This window comes from Haliaeetus leucocephalus, unplaced genomic scaffold (assembly GCF_000737465.1).
Source record: "Haliaeetus leucocephalus isolate CR32 unplaced genomic scaffold, Haliaeetus_leucocephalus-4.0 Scaffold273, whole genome shotgun sequence".
Classification (NCBI taxonomy): Eukaryota; Metazoa; Chordata; class Aves; order Accipitriformes; family Accipitridae; genus Haliaeetus; species Haliaeetus leucocephalus.
Genome location: NW_010972709.1, coordinates 2,877,620 through 2,896,228, shown reverse-complemented (window position 1 = coordinate 2,896,228; position 18,609 = coordinate 2,877,620). Strand labels below are relative to the sequence as shown.

The 18,609-nt window shown below is 37.3% G+C and overlaps 1 protein-coding gene across 2 annotated transcripts; it reads right to left on the bottom strand.

The window, feature by feature from the left end:
- Nucleotides 1-2,482: 2,482 nt before the first annotated feature.
- On the bottom strand, nucleotides 2,483-18,609 carry YTHDF1 (YTH N(6)-methyladenosine RNA binding protein 1). 2 transcript variants are annotated; one of them, XM_010569525.1, is made up of 5 exons: nucleotides 18,477-18,609; nucleotides 18,008-18,032; nucleotides 16,412-16,491; nucleotides 10,154-11,757; nucleotides 2,483-3,971 (listed from the first exon to the last, which is right to left on the bottom strand). In XM_010569525.1, exons 1-4 carry the CDS (start codon nucleotides 18,501-18,503, stop codon nucleotides 10,183-10,185), a joined length of 1,707 nt encoding a protein of 568 aa, XP_010567827.1. In that variant the 5' UTR covers nucleotides 18,504-18,609; the 3' UTR covers nucleotides 2,483-3,971; nucleotides 10,154-10,182. The 2 variants fall into 2 exon arrangements, with proteins under 2 accessions (XP_010567827.1, XP_010567828.1); XM_010569526.1 differs by having other exon boundaries at nucleotides 10,231-11,757.

Below are 18,609 nucleotides of genomic sequence, written 5' to 3'. Positions count from 1 at the left end.
AAGTCATTTCAACATTTTGACTCAACTCCCTTACTTCTAAAAATAGGCTTAACAAGGACTGTTCTTTCTCAAAGGAATTGTAGACAAGGCAGGCTACAACTGAGGTGGTTATCACAGAAAAAGCCACAGCTACACTTGTGCAATTCTTGGGCAGTATCACAAATTCCAATTAAAAACCTGCAGTTTCCCAAAAATAGCGAACAGCTTTCTCCTAAAATGAGCAGATGCTGAGCACTGTTGTCAGAAAAAGCCAGAGCTTTTTCCAAGTGAAACAGATTGTTCAACATGAAGAATTCAAAGTAACTGGGACACCAGGAAAAGGAGCACTAGATCAAAACACATTTTTCCCCCATTAGATATTATTTGTGCTTCATTTTTGCATTTATCTGCTATTTTAACTAAGCTTCCCTTGCTCCTCTCAATTACTTTTCTCAACAGGTGTACAAGAAAAGGGCAGTAACATTACAAGAGTTATTTTTCTTTTGATGGTTCTGCATTATCTTCGCCCACAGGTTTTTTAATGCCCACATTTCCTGGAATTTCCATCTTCCCTGGCCAAATAAAATCACTCATTATTAAAAAGGAAAAGCAAAGACACGACCTGCCACAACTTGTCCGTTCTCTCTAGTGCACTGTGGTCAGTGTAATGCTAAGACATAAATACTACTCTTTTTTTCACCGAGATCTCACTAGTATCTCTGAGTAAATCCATTAATATCTTTGAGTAAGTTCTCCAAACAATAATCAACAGCAAAAAATTAGATTTTAAATTTTACATCCCCTATTTCCATCTCCCAAGAATGAGTAAGGTAAAAACCAAAGACTGTCCTTAATTTACGAGCATGTTGTATTATGGCAGAGCAGTAATCTTGAACATGAGTTTGTTTATTTTTGTCTGTCTGTTTCTGTCCTTACATCTATCTCTGTGTAGATTTAACTCGATCATTTTCTCTATAAGCTTGTCACGTAAAACCATCCTTCACAGCAACAAATGTAATATCTGTAAAGATTAAGTATTCAGTACTATTACTTTTGGTGTGACTACCTACTTTTTCCCCTAATGATGTAACATTCACAGCTTCAGAGCAGTACAATGTGCTGCCACCAACCAGTAATCAAATCAGAGAAATCATTTCACTTAACTCTGCAATCAATATTTGGTGCTACCAGCTACATTTGGCTTAAAAGCAGAAGGCAGCACAGATACTGTCAAACACACACAAATTCTAAAAACATCAAACAAAAGCAGCTTATTTAAGGACTGAACTTAAGCACAAATTCCAAAAGCACACAGGCAACTTTTTACAACTATTACTTGGATTAAATAAAGAATAAGTAAGACCTATGACGTGAAGTTATTCTACAACAGACACTGGAAGAATGCTTCTTCCCTCTCTTGGTGTAATGAGAACACTGCGAAACAAAGAAGTGAGGCATCTCTTTACATTAAAATCACAGTTCATTGAGAATTGGAACGACCAGCAGCATTTCAGTTATCTCAACACAGTCATATTGAAAGTGATTTTTACCCACTGTTTTCTCCCTGCTTAACTCAGCTAGTGCTGTGCAACCCAGCCACAGCGCTGCAATATCTGCAAAAAATCTCTGCATGCTGAAGCTGTTACGAATTTTTTCTGCTACCTACAAAGCCAGATAGCAGGTTGAGACACATCATAACTTTTCCTAACAATACAGCCAAACCGGTTTCAGCTAAAGGCTCTCCATTTGTTGGCGGATCTTTTGTTGGTTGGGATTTTTTTGTTTGTTTGGGGTTTTTTAGAAAATATTTACTTGAAGTCTATATGTAATATCACAGCAAAGATACTTTTTTTTAATTTCTTTCTTCAGATCTGAAAAAGTTGTGTAACTAACTTTTCTCTTCAGGGTCCAGATAGAGCTAAATTCTTTTTGGCTCTGGAATCACCAGTTGTAAGTGTCCTGATATTAATAACTGAAACTAACAGCACGTGCTTTTATTAGATGGTAACATGTTTATAAAATGCAGTATTGCTTCAAAAAGTCAGTTAAAATAAAGATACCAAGTCAAATTACTGAAGTTAAGAGCTGGGAAATACAGCTAACTAATGTAAAAGAAACTGTTCAGATCTTTAATTCTATTTGGAAAGTTCTCTTCTCATCCCCGTGACCCATGTCTGCAATAACCACCTCCTGAAGGCTACAGGACAACTTCCAATTCTTTCTTCAGCTTCTCTACCATACAAGGAGAAAGGAAAGTACGAGTGACAGCCACCGTACATGCATGTGTTCCCTTTGAGGAACAGTAATGCTCGAAGCAGCTTAAGTGTCCTCTGCAGAGTCCTGTGAAACCCTTCTGCAATCATCAAGTGCACCGATAGCAGATATCTAAGTTACACAGTCAAAACACTTCTCAAATTAGACTTAATTCACAAGTTGGCACAAAGGGCGATTATAACATAGGAAGACAACTGAAAGTAGGGAAAAAATGAAAATGACATCAAACTTGCTAAATATGTATTGTTTATTAAGGCTTGTATTCTCCTAGAGGAAAAAGTTAATCTGATGCTGTCCATTACCCCTTACAGGCAGTAACAGTCCAGAGACAGAGTTATACGTTCTAAATACAAGTCTAAATGATACAGATTAAACTTTATTTAAATTGGAGGTCCTTTTGGAGTAAATAGTATTCAGAAGATACTTGCTTTCTAATATAGTAAAAGATCCTCTACAATAAACACGTGCAGATTCAGTGTGCTAGAGCAGCGGACATGAGCACCATTTCCATGCTTAATTGGAACTCCAGTTGGTGACAGGCTCTCCGACGGTCCCCTCACTCCACAAAAACATGACAGCAAATTCAGTTTCTTAAAACAGGTTTTTTTACTCATCCAACAGAAAAAAAATTAGACATACACACTGTCAATTTTAAACATCTGAGGCATAATCCATCATATTATCCGTACTATTAGTTCCTACGTTAAAGCTCAGCATTATTGGTATAAAAACTTTAAATGGCATTAGGATTTGGGGGGTGGGAAGGAGTAATGAAGGGAAGGATTAAAAATGATCTGCAATTAACTAATAACACCTGAAAGCTGAAACAGGTTTAAACACATTGTCCAAAACCCCTGCAATGTTGATAGCATCACATTATTATTTAATTAAGCTACAAAAACCGTAAAGCAGAATTATGGCTGAGAGAAAGCATCTCGCTCACTCTCGGCAGGATGTGGTATAACAAATGCACACTGAAGCACTGGTTAACAGAATGTGAAAGGGAAATATTTTCCAGAGAAACAATTTCACTGACAATTTAATTTTCTACTAGACAGAAAAAACCAACATGGCGCATTAGCAATTTTAAAAGTGTAATTGTACAGATAAATAAAGAGGCATAGCAGCTGCACAAAGTGATCAGAAATTTAGTTTTTTTCATTTCAAAATTCTGAAGTGCAGTATCTTAAAAGTTTTTTTAAGTGACAAAAATCAATGCGTGGTTTCTTACTTCCGCCATGAAGAAAAAGGGTTTGGGAGGAGGGTAAAGGAAGATTTGTGATGTATTCTCCATAATCTCTATATCTGGCTAGGAACATAATTTGTGCCAAAATAAAGTCTTTGGGAAGCACTGACACTTTAGTATGCTCATGTATAGGTCCACATTAGGTTAATATAACTGTTTACCAACTTAAAAAAATAAAAACAGACACACCTTTATTAATGATTTCTACAGAATTTTACATAGAAAAAAAGATACAAATTAATGCAGATCCACTTGGGCAAAAATAAACTACAATTTACTTAAAGATGCGACAACTTAATTTCCCCTGCACGAGAAGATATATTGGAGCTGAAAGCTTTAGTTTGTCCTGATGCCAGGATACAGCACCAGTATACTTAAATTTTGTTTCTCATAGTCGAATTTAATATCAGTTCTAGTATATATATCAAACTGTATATGTTTATTCTTATTGTTTGTTTCGATTCTGACGTTCCTGCAAAGAGAAAAAAGTTAAAAGTTAAGAAAGATTTTAATCAAATGAACAAGTAAAAACTTTTTAGCAGTATAACAGCACTAATGTGATCCCAGATAATTATACACATTGTTAAAACATTGCTGCTACATTTTAGAAATATATTGTATATACCTGACAAGCCCAAGGACTTGATAACTTAAGTGCAGCTTCAAGTGGAACAGCTGAATGAATACCTGCACAGTCACTTCAAACTGACAGCAGGTGAAGGTCACAGTAAGAAAAGTATGAAATATCAACATTTCTAAGCAGAAACAGGACCTGTAATATTCTACTTTCTGGATTATTTTAGCTACTGCAGTAGTAGCACAACCAATACACAAGCAGAAAGGAGATGGTAGATTAGTGAACTTCACAGAACTGATATTATTTTGAAGCACTCAAATGGCTTTGGAGTTTAGTCACATTCAATAAAAGTAGGGATTTGAGCTCTAGAAATTCTGTTCCTAATTATTCCTATCTGTTCAACTATTCTGGTAGGCACTGTGAAAAACCTGACAAGTCAGGATAAAAAACCAAAAACATCATCAGGTGGAAGAAAAGTTATGTGCTTTTGCATGGTCTGATAAAAAACAGCACGGCTAGACTGAGCATTTCTAAAAGCATTCTAGTACGGAAGCCAGTAGGCTCTTTGAAGTCTCTCTCAAAAGTTTCTGCTAACCACAAATACTAAAAACAGATAAAGGTAGTCTAAGGGATAGAGCAACTGAGGAATGCCTGCAGGTAAGTATTCATCTAACTAACCTGTGCTCTCCCAGCAGCAAACAGTCATGCTTCTGCTTTGATTTAGAGCAGAGCCTCTGCACAGGGCTTACACGGACAAGTTAAGCAATGCAGTAAGAAAAAAGGGGGGAGGCTTTTTCAGTAATTGTATCAGGAATCCCCTAAGTTGCAGGACATGCAGAAGACAGCAAGACAAGTTGCATAAAATATGCTGCTGTATCTTTAGGCCAGTGTATTTTTCTAGTTAAGACACCACGCAGACTGAGTAGAACAGGTTCAGCCTTACTGTTTTCCATTTCATCCTAATGGCGTTTAAAACAGACTGTATAGTGCAAAACTGGCATGTAAAGACTCTTTGTGTACTGTACTTGAATGCATCAGTATGGCACCAAATCCTATTTCAAGCAAGAAAATTGTGAAATAGCCTAAGCATAAACAGCAGCCAACTCCTAAACTAACACCTTCAGATTTTATTTGTTTTGTGGAATCTTTGTATAAAATTAATCTCAGAATTGTTTCTGTTGCAATGTAAAGCTTATTTGCAAATATACCAGACATTATAAGTGTAACAAACTGTATTTGCTACTTCAGCTGGCCACAGCATAAAATCAGATGAGTTTTTTTAAAATGGAATATATTGATCTCTACCTCCAGGCAGAATATTAGTATTTCAATTTTCATAATAAAATTAAGTCAACAAGGTCTAGTATAAATTCACAATCTATGATTTAAGACAGAAGTAAAAGATAGCAAAATTGTTTTACCAAATCAACAAAACAGACCCTGTGAAGTGGTATAATTTGTTTAAAAAAAAAAATCTATATTCCTCCTATCTTTTAACAGCTGACTTATGATGAATGGTCAATGAAAGCCATTTCTTAATGGTAGAGTATCAGAACATACTAGGTGTTGTATGTTCTTGATGAAAAGAACTCACAGCTGCCTGACATTTCAAACAAAAGGTGATTAGAAAGAATCTAAAACTGAATTTGTATCAACCCCATTTTCAGGCTTCCAAAAGTAATTGTTCCATCCTACTTCCATTTCTAAGGTGGCAAATCCCCTTTACTCTGTTTCACTGCCCTACCATGCTCATCAGCCCATTCTTTCCCATTGCCACTTTACATAACTTATTTTTAGTTTTCTATGTAATCATCCACTGACCCTCATAATCCCACTTTCTTTAAAAAAAAAATTAAAAATCAAAGCTTTCAATTCTCATGACCTAGTCCCACATAAATAGAAGACAGGCTAGCACCTGAGACTTCTACCTGGTACCTAGAAAGTATGCTCATGGCATTCAGAGACTCAGCTCAGGCTTTATAATTCAGTAAAAGGTGTTATTTATTGAGCAAGTTATTAAGCAGTTCCTCCTACCTTGCTGATTGCTTTCTCTCTCGGGCTACTCTGAGTCTTCCTTTTAAAAAGTATCTGAAACCATATAAACTGATGGGGAGGAAACTGATGCAACAATTCTTCGTGCTCTTGAGCATGGCTGCTTTTTAGAAGCTCTAATTCTCAAATTCTCTTCCTTACTGCTATTTAGGACTACCACAAGCACGAAAAAGCAGTTTTGTAAACAACTAACAAAGCTTTGTTCGTTTTCATTCTGAAGATTCTCCGGAGCCTTCATAGTTTCTCTTCTCCAGGGGAATTCTGGTATCTCACAGGGGACCTCCTGTTGCATACTTCTCCTTCATGACATTAATATGTATAGTCTTCAGACACAGGAAAAACAGGTTTTCACAAAACCTGCAGAAGCTTCCATTTTAGAGAGACTCATCCTTGTCAAACTTCTGTTCCCTTCACCTCAGTCTGAAGTAGCTGTCAACCTTCCTACGGAACTTTATTTGTTAAGGTCAGTGGGATGAAAGCATTCATCTTCTGACACAAAAACATAAATGTTATCTTTGTATCAGGAAGCACAATTAGTATTAATCTTAAGATAGAAATGTTTTTTAACTAGTTTTGGAGGAAGGACAATATTCTATCCTTAAAAGTTCTGCATCAATGAATGTGTTCATAGAAAGCATACTGAAAGGAAATACTTACACAATGCTAGACGAAAATGAGTATTTTTAAGTGCCGACATGCGCTAGCTAACACTCTGCAATATTTAATCACCCAAAAGGAGAAACGGTAAGCTTGGCGATTCAAGAGCTTTCTGAGATAAGACTAGTCAGCTCTTCCAGCACTACACCAAGGTGTAGACCTTGGAATAGCTCAGTGCCTTGACACAGATCAGGGGTGACAGCACAGCAGTCCAGTAACTATGACTATCTAGTTAAATACAGATCTATGAAGACAAACTGCTGACAGTAGATCAACCCATCTGTCCTACCATGAGATGAAAAAAAACCCCAAACCCAAATCTGCAACAAGTTTATTTTCTTTACAAGCTTTTTAACTTCAGAAAGGCAATTTTGTTAAGACTATGCAAGCATGTTTCCAGGGAATGTTAATAATTAATGCCACATTATACTGTATTTTCTTTTTACAGAAGTTCTCTCACACATGTTGCAACTTTTTTACCTTTTAAGAGCATGAGCTTTGATCACAGAAGTTGCTGTCTTTGTGGACACTGTAGTGGCCCCAGAAACTGACTGAGAAATGCTAGGAGGGTCAGGAGAGATTTCACACCACTCACTCTCTTGCTATTTCATTCCAGACACCAATATCCTTCTATTATTAATTTCCCAGGTTCCGGGTCACCAGAATGGGCTTAAATAGTTTATTACTATGGCAAATCAAAAGCTGGACTTGCATCCCAGCATGAACAAATCTTTCCTTAATTCTAGATGATGACACGGTCCTTAAGCAATGCTGGTAACACTGGTGAATCTTTGGCACTTCAGTGAATTTCATCAAGCATTACACCTGCCAAATCCTCATTTGATGACTTAAGTGTTAACACAGAGGTTCCTAGATCAGTTACACTGAAAGAGCACACACTGGAGCTTCCTCTGCACACATCAGTCAAGGAAACACTGGCTAGCAACAAACTGTAACCATCTGAAGAAAAGAGCCGAAATGCTCGTGGTTTGCATTGTACAGATTGCATAAAGTTATTCTTCCCTACTAAATATTTGTGTATAACTGAAATTAAAGCATTCAAGCCCTCCATGTGGAGATTTTTAAGAATTCTGGCCCTTTGTAATCACAACAGTGGTGAAATGGAAGCACAAAATTTCAACAAGTTATTTTACTACTAAACAGAGTATATGAACCAAAACCACAGCAACCTGAAAACCAATTAAGATGGCACACATCCAAACACCTATCTGAAAATGTCAATTAGGTCATAAGATCCCTTAACTGGCAATAAGATTCTTCAAAAATTGTCATAGGAAGGTTAACTTTGCATAACAGGAACGCTTCAACTTCAATAGCACAAACTTCTGAACGGCAAGAAGTTTAAGCGTGTGCATATCCTGCAAAGAAACTCTTCTAGTAATCAGTTGGACTTCTAAAATTCATTTAGTCACTGAAGGGGAAAATACTAACTTACCAGACAATAGTTTTATAGAATGTAACCTGACAAGCAGTATCTTATTTTTCATTCTCTCATTGTTGATCTACTTTACCTCTCTAGCACTATTATCTTCCTCAGTGTACTTCAATTGTCTGTATCTTGTCCTATTTTCTAAGCTATTCGGAGGAATCTAAGAAGTGTTAAATTAGACTTCAGAGTTTATTTTCTGAATGCATCGTACAAGCTAGAGCCTCAGTTTTAAATGAGGCAGAAAAAAGACATTATTTTGAAAAAACGATCCTGTTATAAAGCAGTGACCTAGGTAAGAACATTGATTGAATCGGCACTTGAACTGAAACCGGGGAACAGTTGTATATATTAAAAACAACCCAAAGTGGTATCAGCCCAACAGTAGAACATCAGTCCCCTGAGCTACTACAAAGCAAAGGAAGCTTGGCGTTCAGTAGGCAGCCATCTGGATCCTCCTCAGGCCAGTAAGTTAGCTGTTGAAGAAGACTGGATCTCCTGCCACTTTCCCAGTACTCTCACTCCTTCAACATGCACATTATCCTCCCCTCCAGACATAGCAGCAAATCACAGGGAGACCAAAACCATCACCTACCCATACATTGTAAACACTTGACAAAGAAACCCAGGCCTTTTGACTTACTCAAGATTCTCTTCTACATAAGGGAACACCTCTCTCTGAGATACAGGTTGCATGAAATATTGGATTCTTAATTGTCTACTGAAGGAATGAAGTGTTGAAGTAAAGGCTTTTAGGTTTTCACTTGTGGAACCCCACAGAGAGTACACAAGAAAAACTTCCAATCCTAAGCTCTCCTTCCCCTGTGATGAGGTACGCTATGCACATTGTATCTGATGGCTAGGAAAAGTTGAGCTGAAAAGTTCTTAAGACACTGATCTCCTTTTCTCTCATAATTTAAGGGCACATTCTATAAAGACAGTTTAAAGCAATCTTATCTGCACTTTTAAATGGCAATAAAACCTTTAAAACAGCAACTTTAATTTGAGCTCCAGGAACATGCATTAAGTCTTTGCTTCAAAAACATTTTGAAGCAAGTGTGAGCCGTGCTAAGCTAGCCTGTCAAAGTAAATGCTTTATCTGAAATGCTATACAAAAATAGTCTATGAAACACTATCAACATCAAGCAACTTCAAGTGTTACTTAGCTAGTAACTACACATCCCAACACCTAGTATTTTGCCAGTCCATTACTTCTAGACTGCATAATTAGAGAAAGGCATTCTTTAAACTGAGGTCATGGGATGGATAGGGACAGATGTCTCTTGCAGCAGACTTAGAGCCATGAAAGCGTACGGAAGTTTTTACTACACCTTCCAGTTACTGCCCATATTTCTCTTACTACATCTTCACTCAAAACTTTTTTCCAAGAATTAGTAGACAGATTAGACCTGGGAACTGAAAACCTTTATTTACCCAAATAATAATACATGCGACTTCAGCAGCAGTAACACCGTCTTTCTAGCACTGTTCCAGCAATTTTATGCAATTTTCTTTTCCAGAAAGATCAATTGAACAAACAAGATCAGGCTTCTTGCTCTTAAATGTACAGATTTCAAATGCCAATACAGGTATCAATTTTGATAGCCCAGTTCCAGTCAAACAGTGTTAAAACACCTCTTATTTAAGGCAAAAAAACTTAAGTGGCAATCACTGGCAGAATCCAATTCTGAAACAGAAACTATTTTCTAGTTTATTAACCATTTTAAGATGAAAAAAAATCAAACTCAAAAAAATGGACATAATGTCCTTTACCTGCATTACTGCTTAGCTTTCTGCTTTGAAACTCATTAGCTATGAAATTGTCACAGACAAATAAGCATCAGTTTGTTTTTTGTGTTGTTAAACACATATAAAACCATGAGGTTGAGAGGTATTAAAAACATTTTGAATTCCTACTTACATTTTTTCCACCATAGCAGCCTTCACATTTCATTTTCCCCATATCTGTGTATAAAATAAATTTTTTAATAAGTTTACCTTCCGCACCACCTCCTCCTCTTCTTGGCGCTTTTCATAATGAGAAAAGTCATCAAAGATGGAGGTCGTGTGCTTGTAAGTAGCAATAATTTTAAGCACTTGTTTTGCTTTTTCTAAGGGCACCTCCTGTGTATCACGGGAGTTTGTAACGGGTTTGTTGTCATTGTTCTCCAGCCTGATGTGTCGGAGCTGGTTGTTGGGTACATCCTTCACAAAGATCCACTTGACATCAAATTTCCCCTTCCACTTGTCCTGAGACCAGACACCTGCACTGGTGCCATAGTCCACAGGTGATTTCATCTCTGCTACTCCACAGAAGTGTCCACTGCCATTGACACTGAACAGCAAGTAGACTGGACCCTTGCTATTCATGGACCGAAAAGCACTGTCCAGGCGTTTGTTGCCATGTTCCGTACTACACCAAATAGAATACTTAATGGAACGATGAATATCATCCTCAGAATAGCTTTTTATTATGAACACACGTCCATTTTTAAGGTTCCATTCAAAATCTTTAGGGTTATAGCTGTGAGCAGCTTTCAGTTTTTCAAGAACAGGATGGGACTCTCCACTTGGAACAGGGTTAGGCTGGGTACTGCCAGCTGAGTTGCTGTCATTACCAGTTCCTCCACTTTGGCCAAAAGCTGCATTTCTGTTGCGAGGAGCTACCCAGCGATTTTGGGGTGGCTGCTGAGGGGTCTGATACTGCGGCTGAGTCAATGGAGGAGGTTGAGCTGGAACAGGCTGAACAATTTGTTGCTGTGGTTGTGGAACAGACTGAGGAGAAGGTATCTGTTGAGGGGCAGGAACTTTTGCCACAGGACCCTTATTGTCCCAAGTACCTATGTCCATATTATGCTTTATAGGTGGAGGAGGCAATGCTCCTCCGATTACAGGTCCAGTTTTTGTTTTCATTTTAGGCTGTGGTTTCGCAGGCTTGCTAGCTATAGCAGCCCAAGAGGTTGGTTTAGATACTGGCAAGTTTACATTAGATCCACCATTACCAGAGAGGGCACCTGTCATCCCAGCACTGTTGACAACAGAACCTACTGTTTTCACCGCAGAAGTTGTAACATCTCCACCAATCTTAAGTCCGACCATTCCCTGTTCAATACTGTTCATTCCAGGAGCTTTATTTAATGTATCATTATGAAATCCTGTTTGTCCATCCACAATGGTACCGCCCAGTGAACTAGGTGGGTAGCTGTAACTGCTCCCATATGCTGAACTTTGAGTCTGCTGTCCTTGGGATCCACTTGTTCCCCAGGCTGAGAAGGCAGGATTTTCAGGGAAAAAGTTAAACCGGTGTTGATAGATATTATTTCCCAGACCCCCAGGCTGTCCAAAAACAGCATCGTGCATAAAATGATGATCTCCATTACTGAGCTGTCCATACGTGGTGAGATATGGGATAGGAGGATCTCCTCCTGTAGACCATGGTGCTTCACTGAGAGAATAGGGGAACCCAATAGATGGTGGATAATAACTGGACAGATAAGGATCAGTCATTGATGGATAGCTACTGTTCTGTTAAAGAGAAAAAAAAAGGTAACTTCAGATATAAAACCCCCTTCATTTATAAACAGCCACAACACTGTTCATCACCAAATGGAAAAGAACAATAGAGACAAAGTAATTTAATTTCTAATTACAGATCTTAGTTCATACTCCAGGAAAGATTCAGGGCTAAAATGCAGTATCTGGGCATTTATAATACACCCCAGGACTAGTGGCTCACAATGAGGTTAGTACTTGAGATTTTGAAACCATCTAAGCCTGGTTACATTACTAAGGGTATTTAGTGATTTCTTCTAGAATTATTTAGCCTATCAATACCCCAAAATATTTCAAGGAACTTATATAACAACGTATTTTGTGTCTCACAGAACTAGGGATATTCAGCATTCCTAGATCACTACACAGGAGAAGTTTTAGATTGAATTACTTTAATATGACAACACATGTAACAGAAAATATGATTACAGTCCTCATTATGGAATTGTTTTGAGGGGCCAACAGTCCCCGACAAGCAAAACATACCTGAAGTGGTAAAACATGCAAAGGCTACTTCTGACATAGACAGGATCACAGCAAGATCACACATTAAGAAGCATGCCAAGTTTGCTCTAAGTAGACTTAACTACAAACTGAAATTAAGGTGACTGGTATACTAGAGAAAAATATATACAACTATGGCATGTGATGTATGCCAACCAAACTGTTTGAGAAAGACACTATTCAGCCTTTTTTCCTCCCCAGTAGTAACATTACAAATGCGCAAGTCTGTTTCTCACTGTCCTTCCAAACAGGCCATCTTTTCCGCTCTATGAAATAAGAGACTGACTGGGTATAAACCAGCAGATCTCCCCCTGAAATTCTAGCTTTTCCTCCCTTTCAACTGCTTCTTAGACAAAGCTGAGAAGCCTTTCCTTCCATGCTAAATCTTCTGCTGACACCCGATTTTGAAGCATTTTGTATGTTTCTCATAGTCCATAATGCAAAAGAACAAATACAGAATATTCTAAAATAGGTTTTATTCCTCTTTAAATAAACTTGAAGCACCTACACTGGAGACCTTCCAAACTGACACTAACTGTAATTACCAGCGAGTGGGAGGGAAGGTCAACATCTCCTGTTAATGAGTCAAACAGTAGCTAGCCTCTCCTTACTCATGGAGAAAAATTATTTTAAGAGGAGGAACCCAAATTTCTTTCAAACTGCAAGATTTCAAACTTGAAAAAAAAATATAGCTGCAAAATCAGCAAAACCGCAGTGGAACTTCAGTCATTTTTCCAAAAATCAGATTATTTCTCAGCTCATTCAGAAAATGAAGTAAAAAAAACCAACTCCTTGCTGAAAATAAGCATAATACGCAACAGATACCAAGTCCTTTTTACTGCTCATTTTTCAATTACTCCCTTCCATGACACCTGAAAGCCAGAGTAATTCAATATCCTTACTTTCCATATACAGAATGATACCATAAAATGCCTCCAAGACTTACATACAGTACTGCAACCACTTCTGAGATTTAAACAGGCCAGATTCAGTGTTGTTGATTCAAAAGAAATAACCTCTGCCAGTGTTCATGCTGCCTTTATTTACATGCAAATTCTATCATTAACAGGAGGTAATCCACCTTCCTATGAGAAGATCCTCTAAAACTCATTCAATTTTCAGGGGCTCCCAAGCTAAAATAATCAATATTTAGCATATGAAAATGTCATTTTTCCAAAAGACTTTGAGATTGCTATGTATCATTATCTTAAAGTGTTAATATTAAGAAAAAATGTAGAAATAAACACAGATGAAAGGGAGGAGACATAAGTACCGCCAAAGAACTATTTATGTTCATATATTCTACAGATTGGTCTTAATAAATTCTAAAAAAGAATAAGCCTAGACAAAGCAGGTGTTTTGTCTTAAAATATTTCTTCTAAAGGATTCTAGACAATTCCTGAGACTGTCACCTCCTGTCACACAGGCTGTAAAGTTTCCAGAAGGATTCTAGCAAGATTAAAGAAAAGTTTCAGCAGACATCCTTATAAAACATTCAACCTATTTTGACTGGCTTTATGCCAGAGTGTGTAAAAGAAATCCTGACAGAAGTCTTTCACTGCAACAGCAGAACATTTATCTCAACAAACTTATCCTTGACCTTTCTCTGTCCCTCCATTTTTCCTTCCTTTTTTTTAATAAAAAAAAAAACAACAACCCAACCCAACCCTTTTGTTAATTACAAAGGGAATCCTCCTTTCTCCCAAAGCACGCTGCTTGCTAGCAATTCCCTGTTACTTATGAATAATCTTTTGGTTCTAGATGACATTACATGGGGGATGCCTTTCTTGCTTTGAGCATAACTTTGTATATGAATGCTCTACTACACTCGGCTTGCTTTGCACTTAAAAGTACTTTTAGTGTGCTTTATAACAAAAAGCTATCACATCTCAAATTTGATCTGTATTAACTACCGCTAAAATCTGATCTGTATTAACTACCTCTACATGGATACTAAAACCTTTATGGAAAGAAAAGAAGGCACCACTACTTAAGAGCAGTTTTCAACCAAAAGATGGAAGACAATCATATTTTATTTGATCATATAACATGCTCAATACTAATTTTAAAGACTAATTTGTATTTTTGAAGGATGAAATTAACATAATATTACCAACCTAACTTTGATGTCAAATATATTGTTGTGTCAGCTGAGGTTTTAACTAAGTTTTTTTTTTAAATATCCAGTCAGTTTCAAATCTCTTTTTGCAAGTCATTTATATTTTACAGTAATTTTAAAGGTCTGAATAAATCTGAGTAACTAGATAATAAGGCTTTGTTCAGAAACACGGTTGTCTTCAATACAAAAATCTCACAGTCTTAATTAACTCTACTGTCACTTTCCACTTAAAATTGTAAGATGACCTACACAATTGTTTCTTGTAGCATGCCAATTTCTTACTGCAGCATAAATTGGTCAATGAAGCTACAATTTCATGTAAGAAAACTTTATTAGAATTATGGAAATTCTAACAGTCATAGCAATTTTTCCCTAATAATTGGGCTTGTTGACAGCTAAGACAAATTTCCTAGAATTAAACTATAACAGATGGTTCTATTTTTTCTACATGAAGTATAACGTTCAGTATATTTCACATGAGAAAAACATGTCTTGGTTTTTAAGTAACTAAAAATTACATACAAATGTGATGAAGTGGAATTTTGAAAAACTAAAGAAAGGCGAAAACCTCAATTTCTTTCAAAACTAATTTTGCATTATAAAAGAAAATTTTACTTCTTTTTCCCCACAAGCTTCCTGCTTTTATACCTGCTAAAGTACATTAATTCCAGAGAAGAGGAAATGTTTCCCATTAAATCATTTTAACTTTGTATAAGTCTGGAGAACACATCTATGCTGCAGAGGACTAAGCAGCTTAGCTCAGGAGCCAGAACCCACACAGTGCAGAGCTCAGAAGACAGTTCATGTTGTCATATATACACTTGTCCTGACTTCCACAGCGGTGTGTCTAGACTGCTTCCAGGATGGAAACAAGCTTAAGTATATCTATATTGTGCTGAAGTCTGCACCCTTCCTGAAAGCTGCTAGGATCCAAACCAAACCTCTACCATAGTTCCATTTAACTGACTGCCCTAACAAAAATGTTTAGCACACCTTGAAGATAACTGATACACAACACATGAATTGATACTGATTGCTCTGGTGTTTAAGTTCAAGATTAAAATCACACTTTCCAGAAATGAAACAGAACAGCACACTACATGCTATTTTTCTGTAGCATGTAGAATAATTTTTTTTTTGCAAGCAAGTTCAGTGATGTCACCAGTATTAACACTGGCATCTATCAGCTTCAGGCTGAATTGTAAGTTTCCCTTTTAAAACATAACACTTAGTCTTTCTGCCAAGAGATAATAATGTACCTCTGGTAGGTCTCTCTCTCTCTGAAATGGTACTTCATATTTGTGAAAGAAAACTTTTCGCATCTCCAGTTTCTATGCATTTTGTTCACTTTAAAGATGTGAATGTTAAGTCAAAAATTACTTCAATTAGAAGATATTTTCAATTATAATGGTATTCAAATCATGGATGTTGATTTAATGTACATTATAATGAACTGGATCATATTGCGAGTTTACATTACAGTACCTTACCCTTAAAATAACATGCCTTTAATTCTTAAGATATTTCAGAGGACATGAAAGAAGAACAATATTTACTGAAGAGTGGGACGACTCTACAAGCTACCTAGAAAGCATCGAAACCAAATTTCAACTACGCTAATTCCTAGGATATTACAAATTAATTATACAAATCAGGAGAGACCAAAAGCAGAACCTTCAGACTCCCACATACAACTCATCTATCAAAGAACTGTAAGATCAAATAGTCTGTCACAGTCCAACTGTACCAATAACCTGCAATTTGAGAAGCAATCAGCAGACACTAGTTGGAGCATTAACTTCATTTTCACTTGTAGCCATCTGGATATGCAGAGTAATATTAGCTCTGTGAGCACAAATGCTAGTTGTATTACCAAGTAACACAATATGCTAGTCATTTCTTTTTCCATTTCTATTTAAGGAATTTGCTCCCTCAACACAATCCTATGAATTGAGTGCCAACAGCATGCCTAAGAAAAAAAACCTAAGTTAAAAATACACTAACCTGATTTGACTGCCCAGAAAGGTAAGGTTCAAAATCGTTGTCATGAACTGTATCCTTCTGATGTAATGAACCATTTTGTACTAGAAAAAAAAAGGTTACGACATATTATAATACTGCTTAGTGGCATTTCAGTGAAGAGTTCCACTCTATGTTATTTTATGAAAAGCCATATTTCTTATTCACAGCATGAAGACTCATAAAATGACCAAGGGATGATATTTCCCCCCTCCAAACAATTTCTCTTTATATTACTTCTTACAAAACTAAATTTCAGTAAATTAAAAAAATATACATATGCAATCAAGAGTGAATAGACAACTCATGTGAACTACCTCTGAACAGAAAACTAATAATTATTGACAAGAATTTTGCGGGGAAAAAAACGGGAAACAACATCTATTGTTCTGGTCCAGAAACCAATTCACAGTTCTCCCAGCATGTGTTATTCACTGCTTAAGTTAAGTTGGCTAAAATAAGATGAGGTGAGGTTATGTTTAATTATGAAATAATGACTGCTAAGTGCCTTGGTATCCTGACATTTTCAGGAAAACTTAAGTCTCAATTTTCTCGTGTGTCAAATAGAGATATCTGCCATAATCAAACGTGTACTTAAGCTTAAATTAATGTGTGAAAACATTCAAAACCCATCACTGGAACATACATAAACCCAAAACTGTTATTAGGTCACTTCAAATAATTGCCTTTGTTTGCTTTAAATCTCAGAAAACAAGGTCCAACACATTATGTGATAGTCGCTTTATTTATCTATTTCATAAAACAGCTAAACTAAACTAAAAGTAATACTACAACAAATAGGGTGTTTAGCAAACAAGTCTGGGAATTTACCAGAATATTTCTGCAAAGTTTGTCAGGGAGAGTAGAGGTAAAAGAGTATTTACAAACACAGGAAACAGTGTCAAGCTTCCTGCAACTAGAAGTAACTGGATTTTTGAGGCAGGTTAAGATAGATTAAAAAGTATTTATGAGCTGAATATTATTACATTTCCAAGCCTGAACAGTTACACACTTATTAGCAATCACAGTAACAAAGTATTTTCTTAGATGAGTTGTTATTAAATTTAATTTCAAATAAAGCACGGGAGTTACCACAAAAAGCTTATTAGCTCATCAGAATTTAACTATTTTTTATTTAAAATTGCTTAAATAATTAAGTTCGTAGGCTTATATATGACAGCTAATACATCTCTCAGTCAACAGCAGACCAGTAACACAATTGTATTCACGTAGCAGGAAGACACTGTGCAAAAGTATGTAAAAATATATATTGAGTAGGCATACCGCTGTGCCTTTATGTAGAAATCTGCTTTATTTTAAGGAAACGAAGAACATTATTATGTTTAGTACTAACACATAATCCTTCCCACTCAATGCTTCCCTCAGTAGCATTAAGTGGGATGCAAGCAAGCTTGCACGAATAAGAGTTTATGTTATTTTTGAAACAAAGCACAACTCCGCTTGTTCCAGATGTTACCCATAGGGACTAAGAGCAACACCTTTCCACTCACCTACAGGTACTTGCATAATTCATCTGTTACAGTAACAATTTAAACGATCAGATCTCGGCATGATGCTCACCTTTATTATCCTGTCCTTTCGGTCTCTGGGAAGCCATGGCACATCATTGGGGAAAAGAAAACAAAAAAAAAAAAGAGAGGAAATAAAAAAAGTTAATTTTAGAAAAACGCTTATATACTGTCACTGCAAAACACGCAGCTTTTGAAGACGGGTAAGAGGCTCGCAAAAACGGCTGGCAGCGTATCGGGGTCTGTTTAAAATGGGGCTGAGGAGCGTGTTTCAGGTATCCTTCAGCACCGGCCTACCCTCAGAAATGGCCACGGCTCTCGAAAGGCAGCGGGAACGCGCTGTGCCCACCGGGGGAACTTCAGGAGCAAGAGACTAAGGTCCGAAGAAGCCCGGGAGGGAGCAGAAAAGCCTCTCCCGCGGCCAGACGCAGGCACCGGCCTGCAGGGAGGGGGGGAGACCCCCCCACGCCCCCGGGGTGGGGAAGGAGGAGGCAGGCCCCGCGCCTCGCTCCGCCGCTTACCTGAGGGTCAACGCTTGTGGCAGACATAATTCATGTACGGGGCCGCCGTGGTTCAGCAGAGAAGGGCCGGGGGGAGAAGGCAGGGCCCGCTCGGCGCGGAGCTCCGGGGCCTGGCGGAGAAGGGGCGGCGGCG

Excerpts from the sequence above, each read along its gene's own strand:
- YTHDF1 (XM_010569525.1), bottom strand. The coding sequence starts at position 18,503 with ATGTCTGCCACAAGCGTTGACCCTCAG. Across the intron at positions 16,492-18,007 it reads GAAAGGACAGGATAATAAAG|TACAAAATGGTTCATTACAT; the intron begins GTGAGCATCATG and ends TTTTTTTTCTAG. Across the intron at positions 11,758-16,411 it reads TTTCTGGGCAGTCAAATCAG|AACAGTAGCTATCCATCAAT; the intron begins GTTAGTGTATTT and ends TCTCTTTAACAG.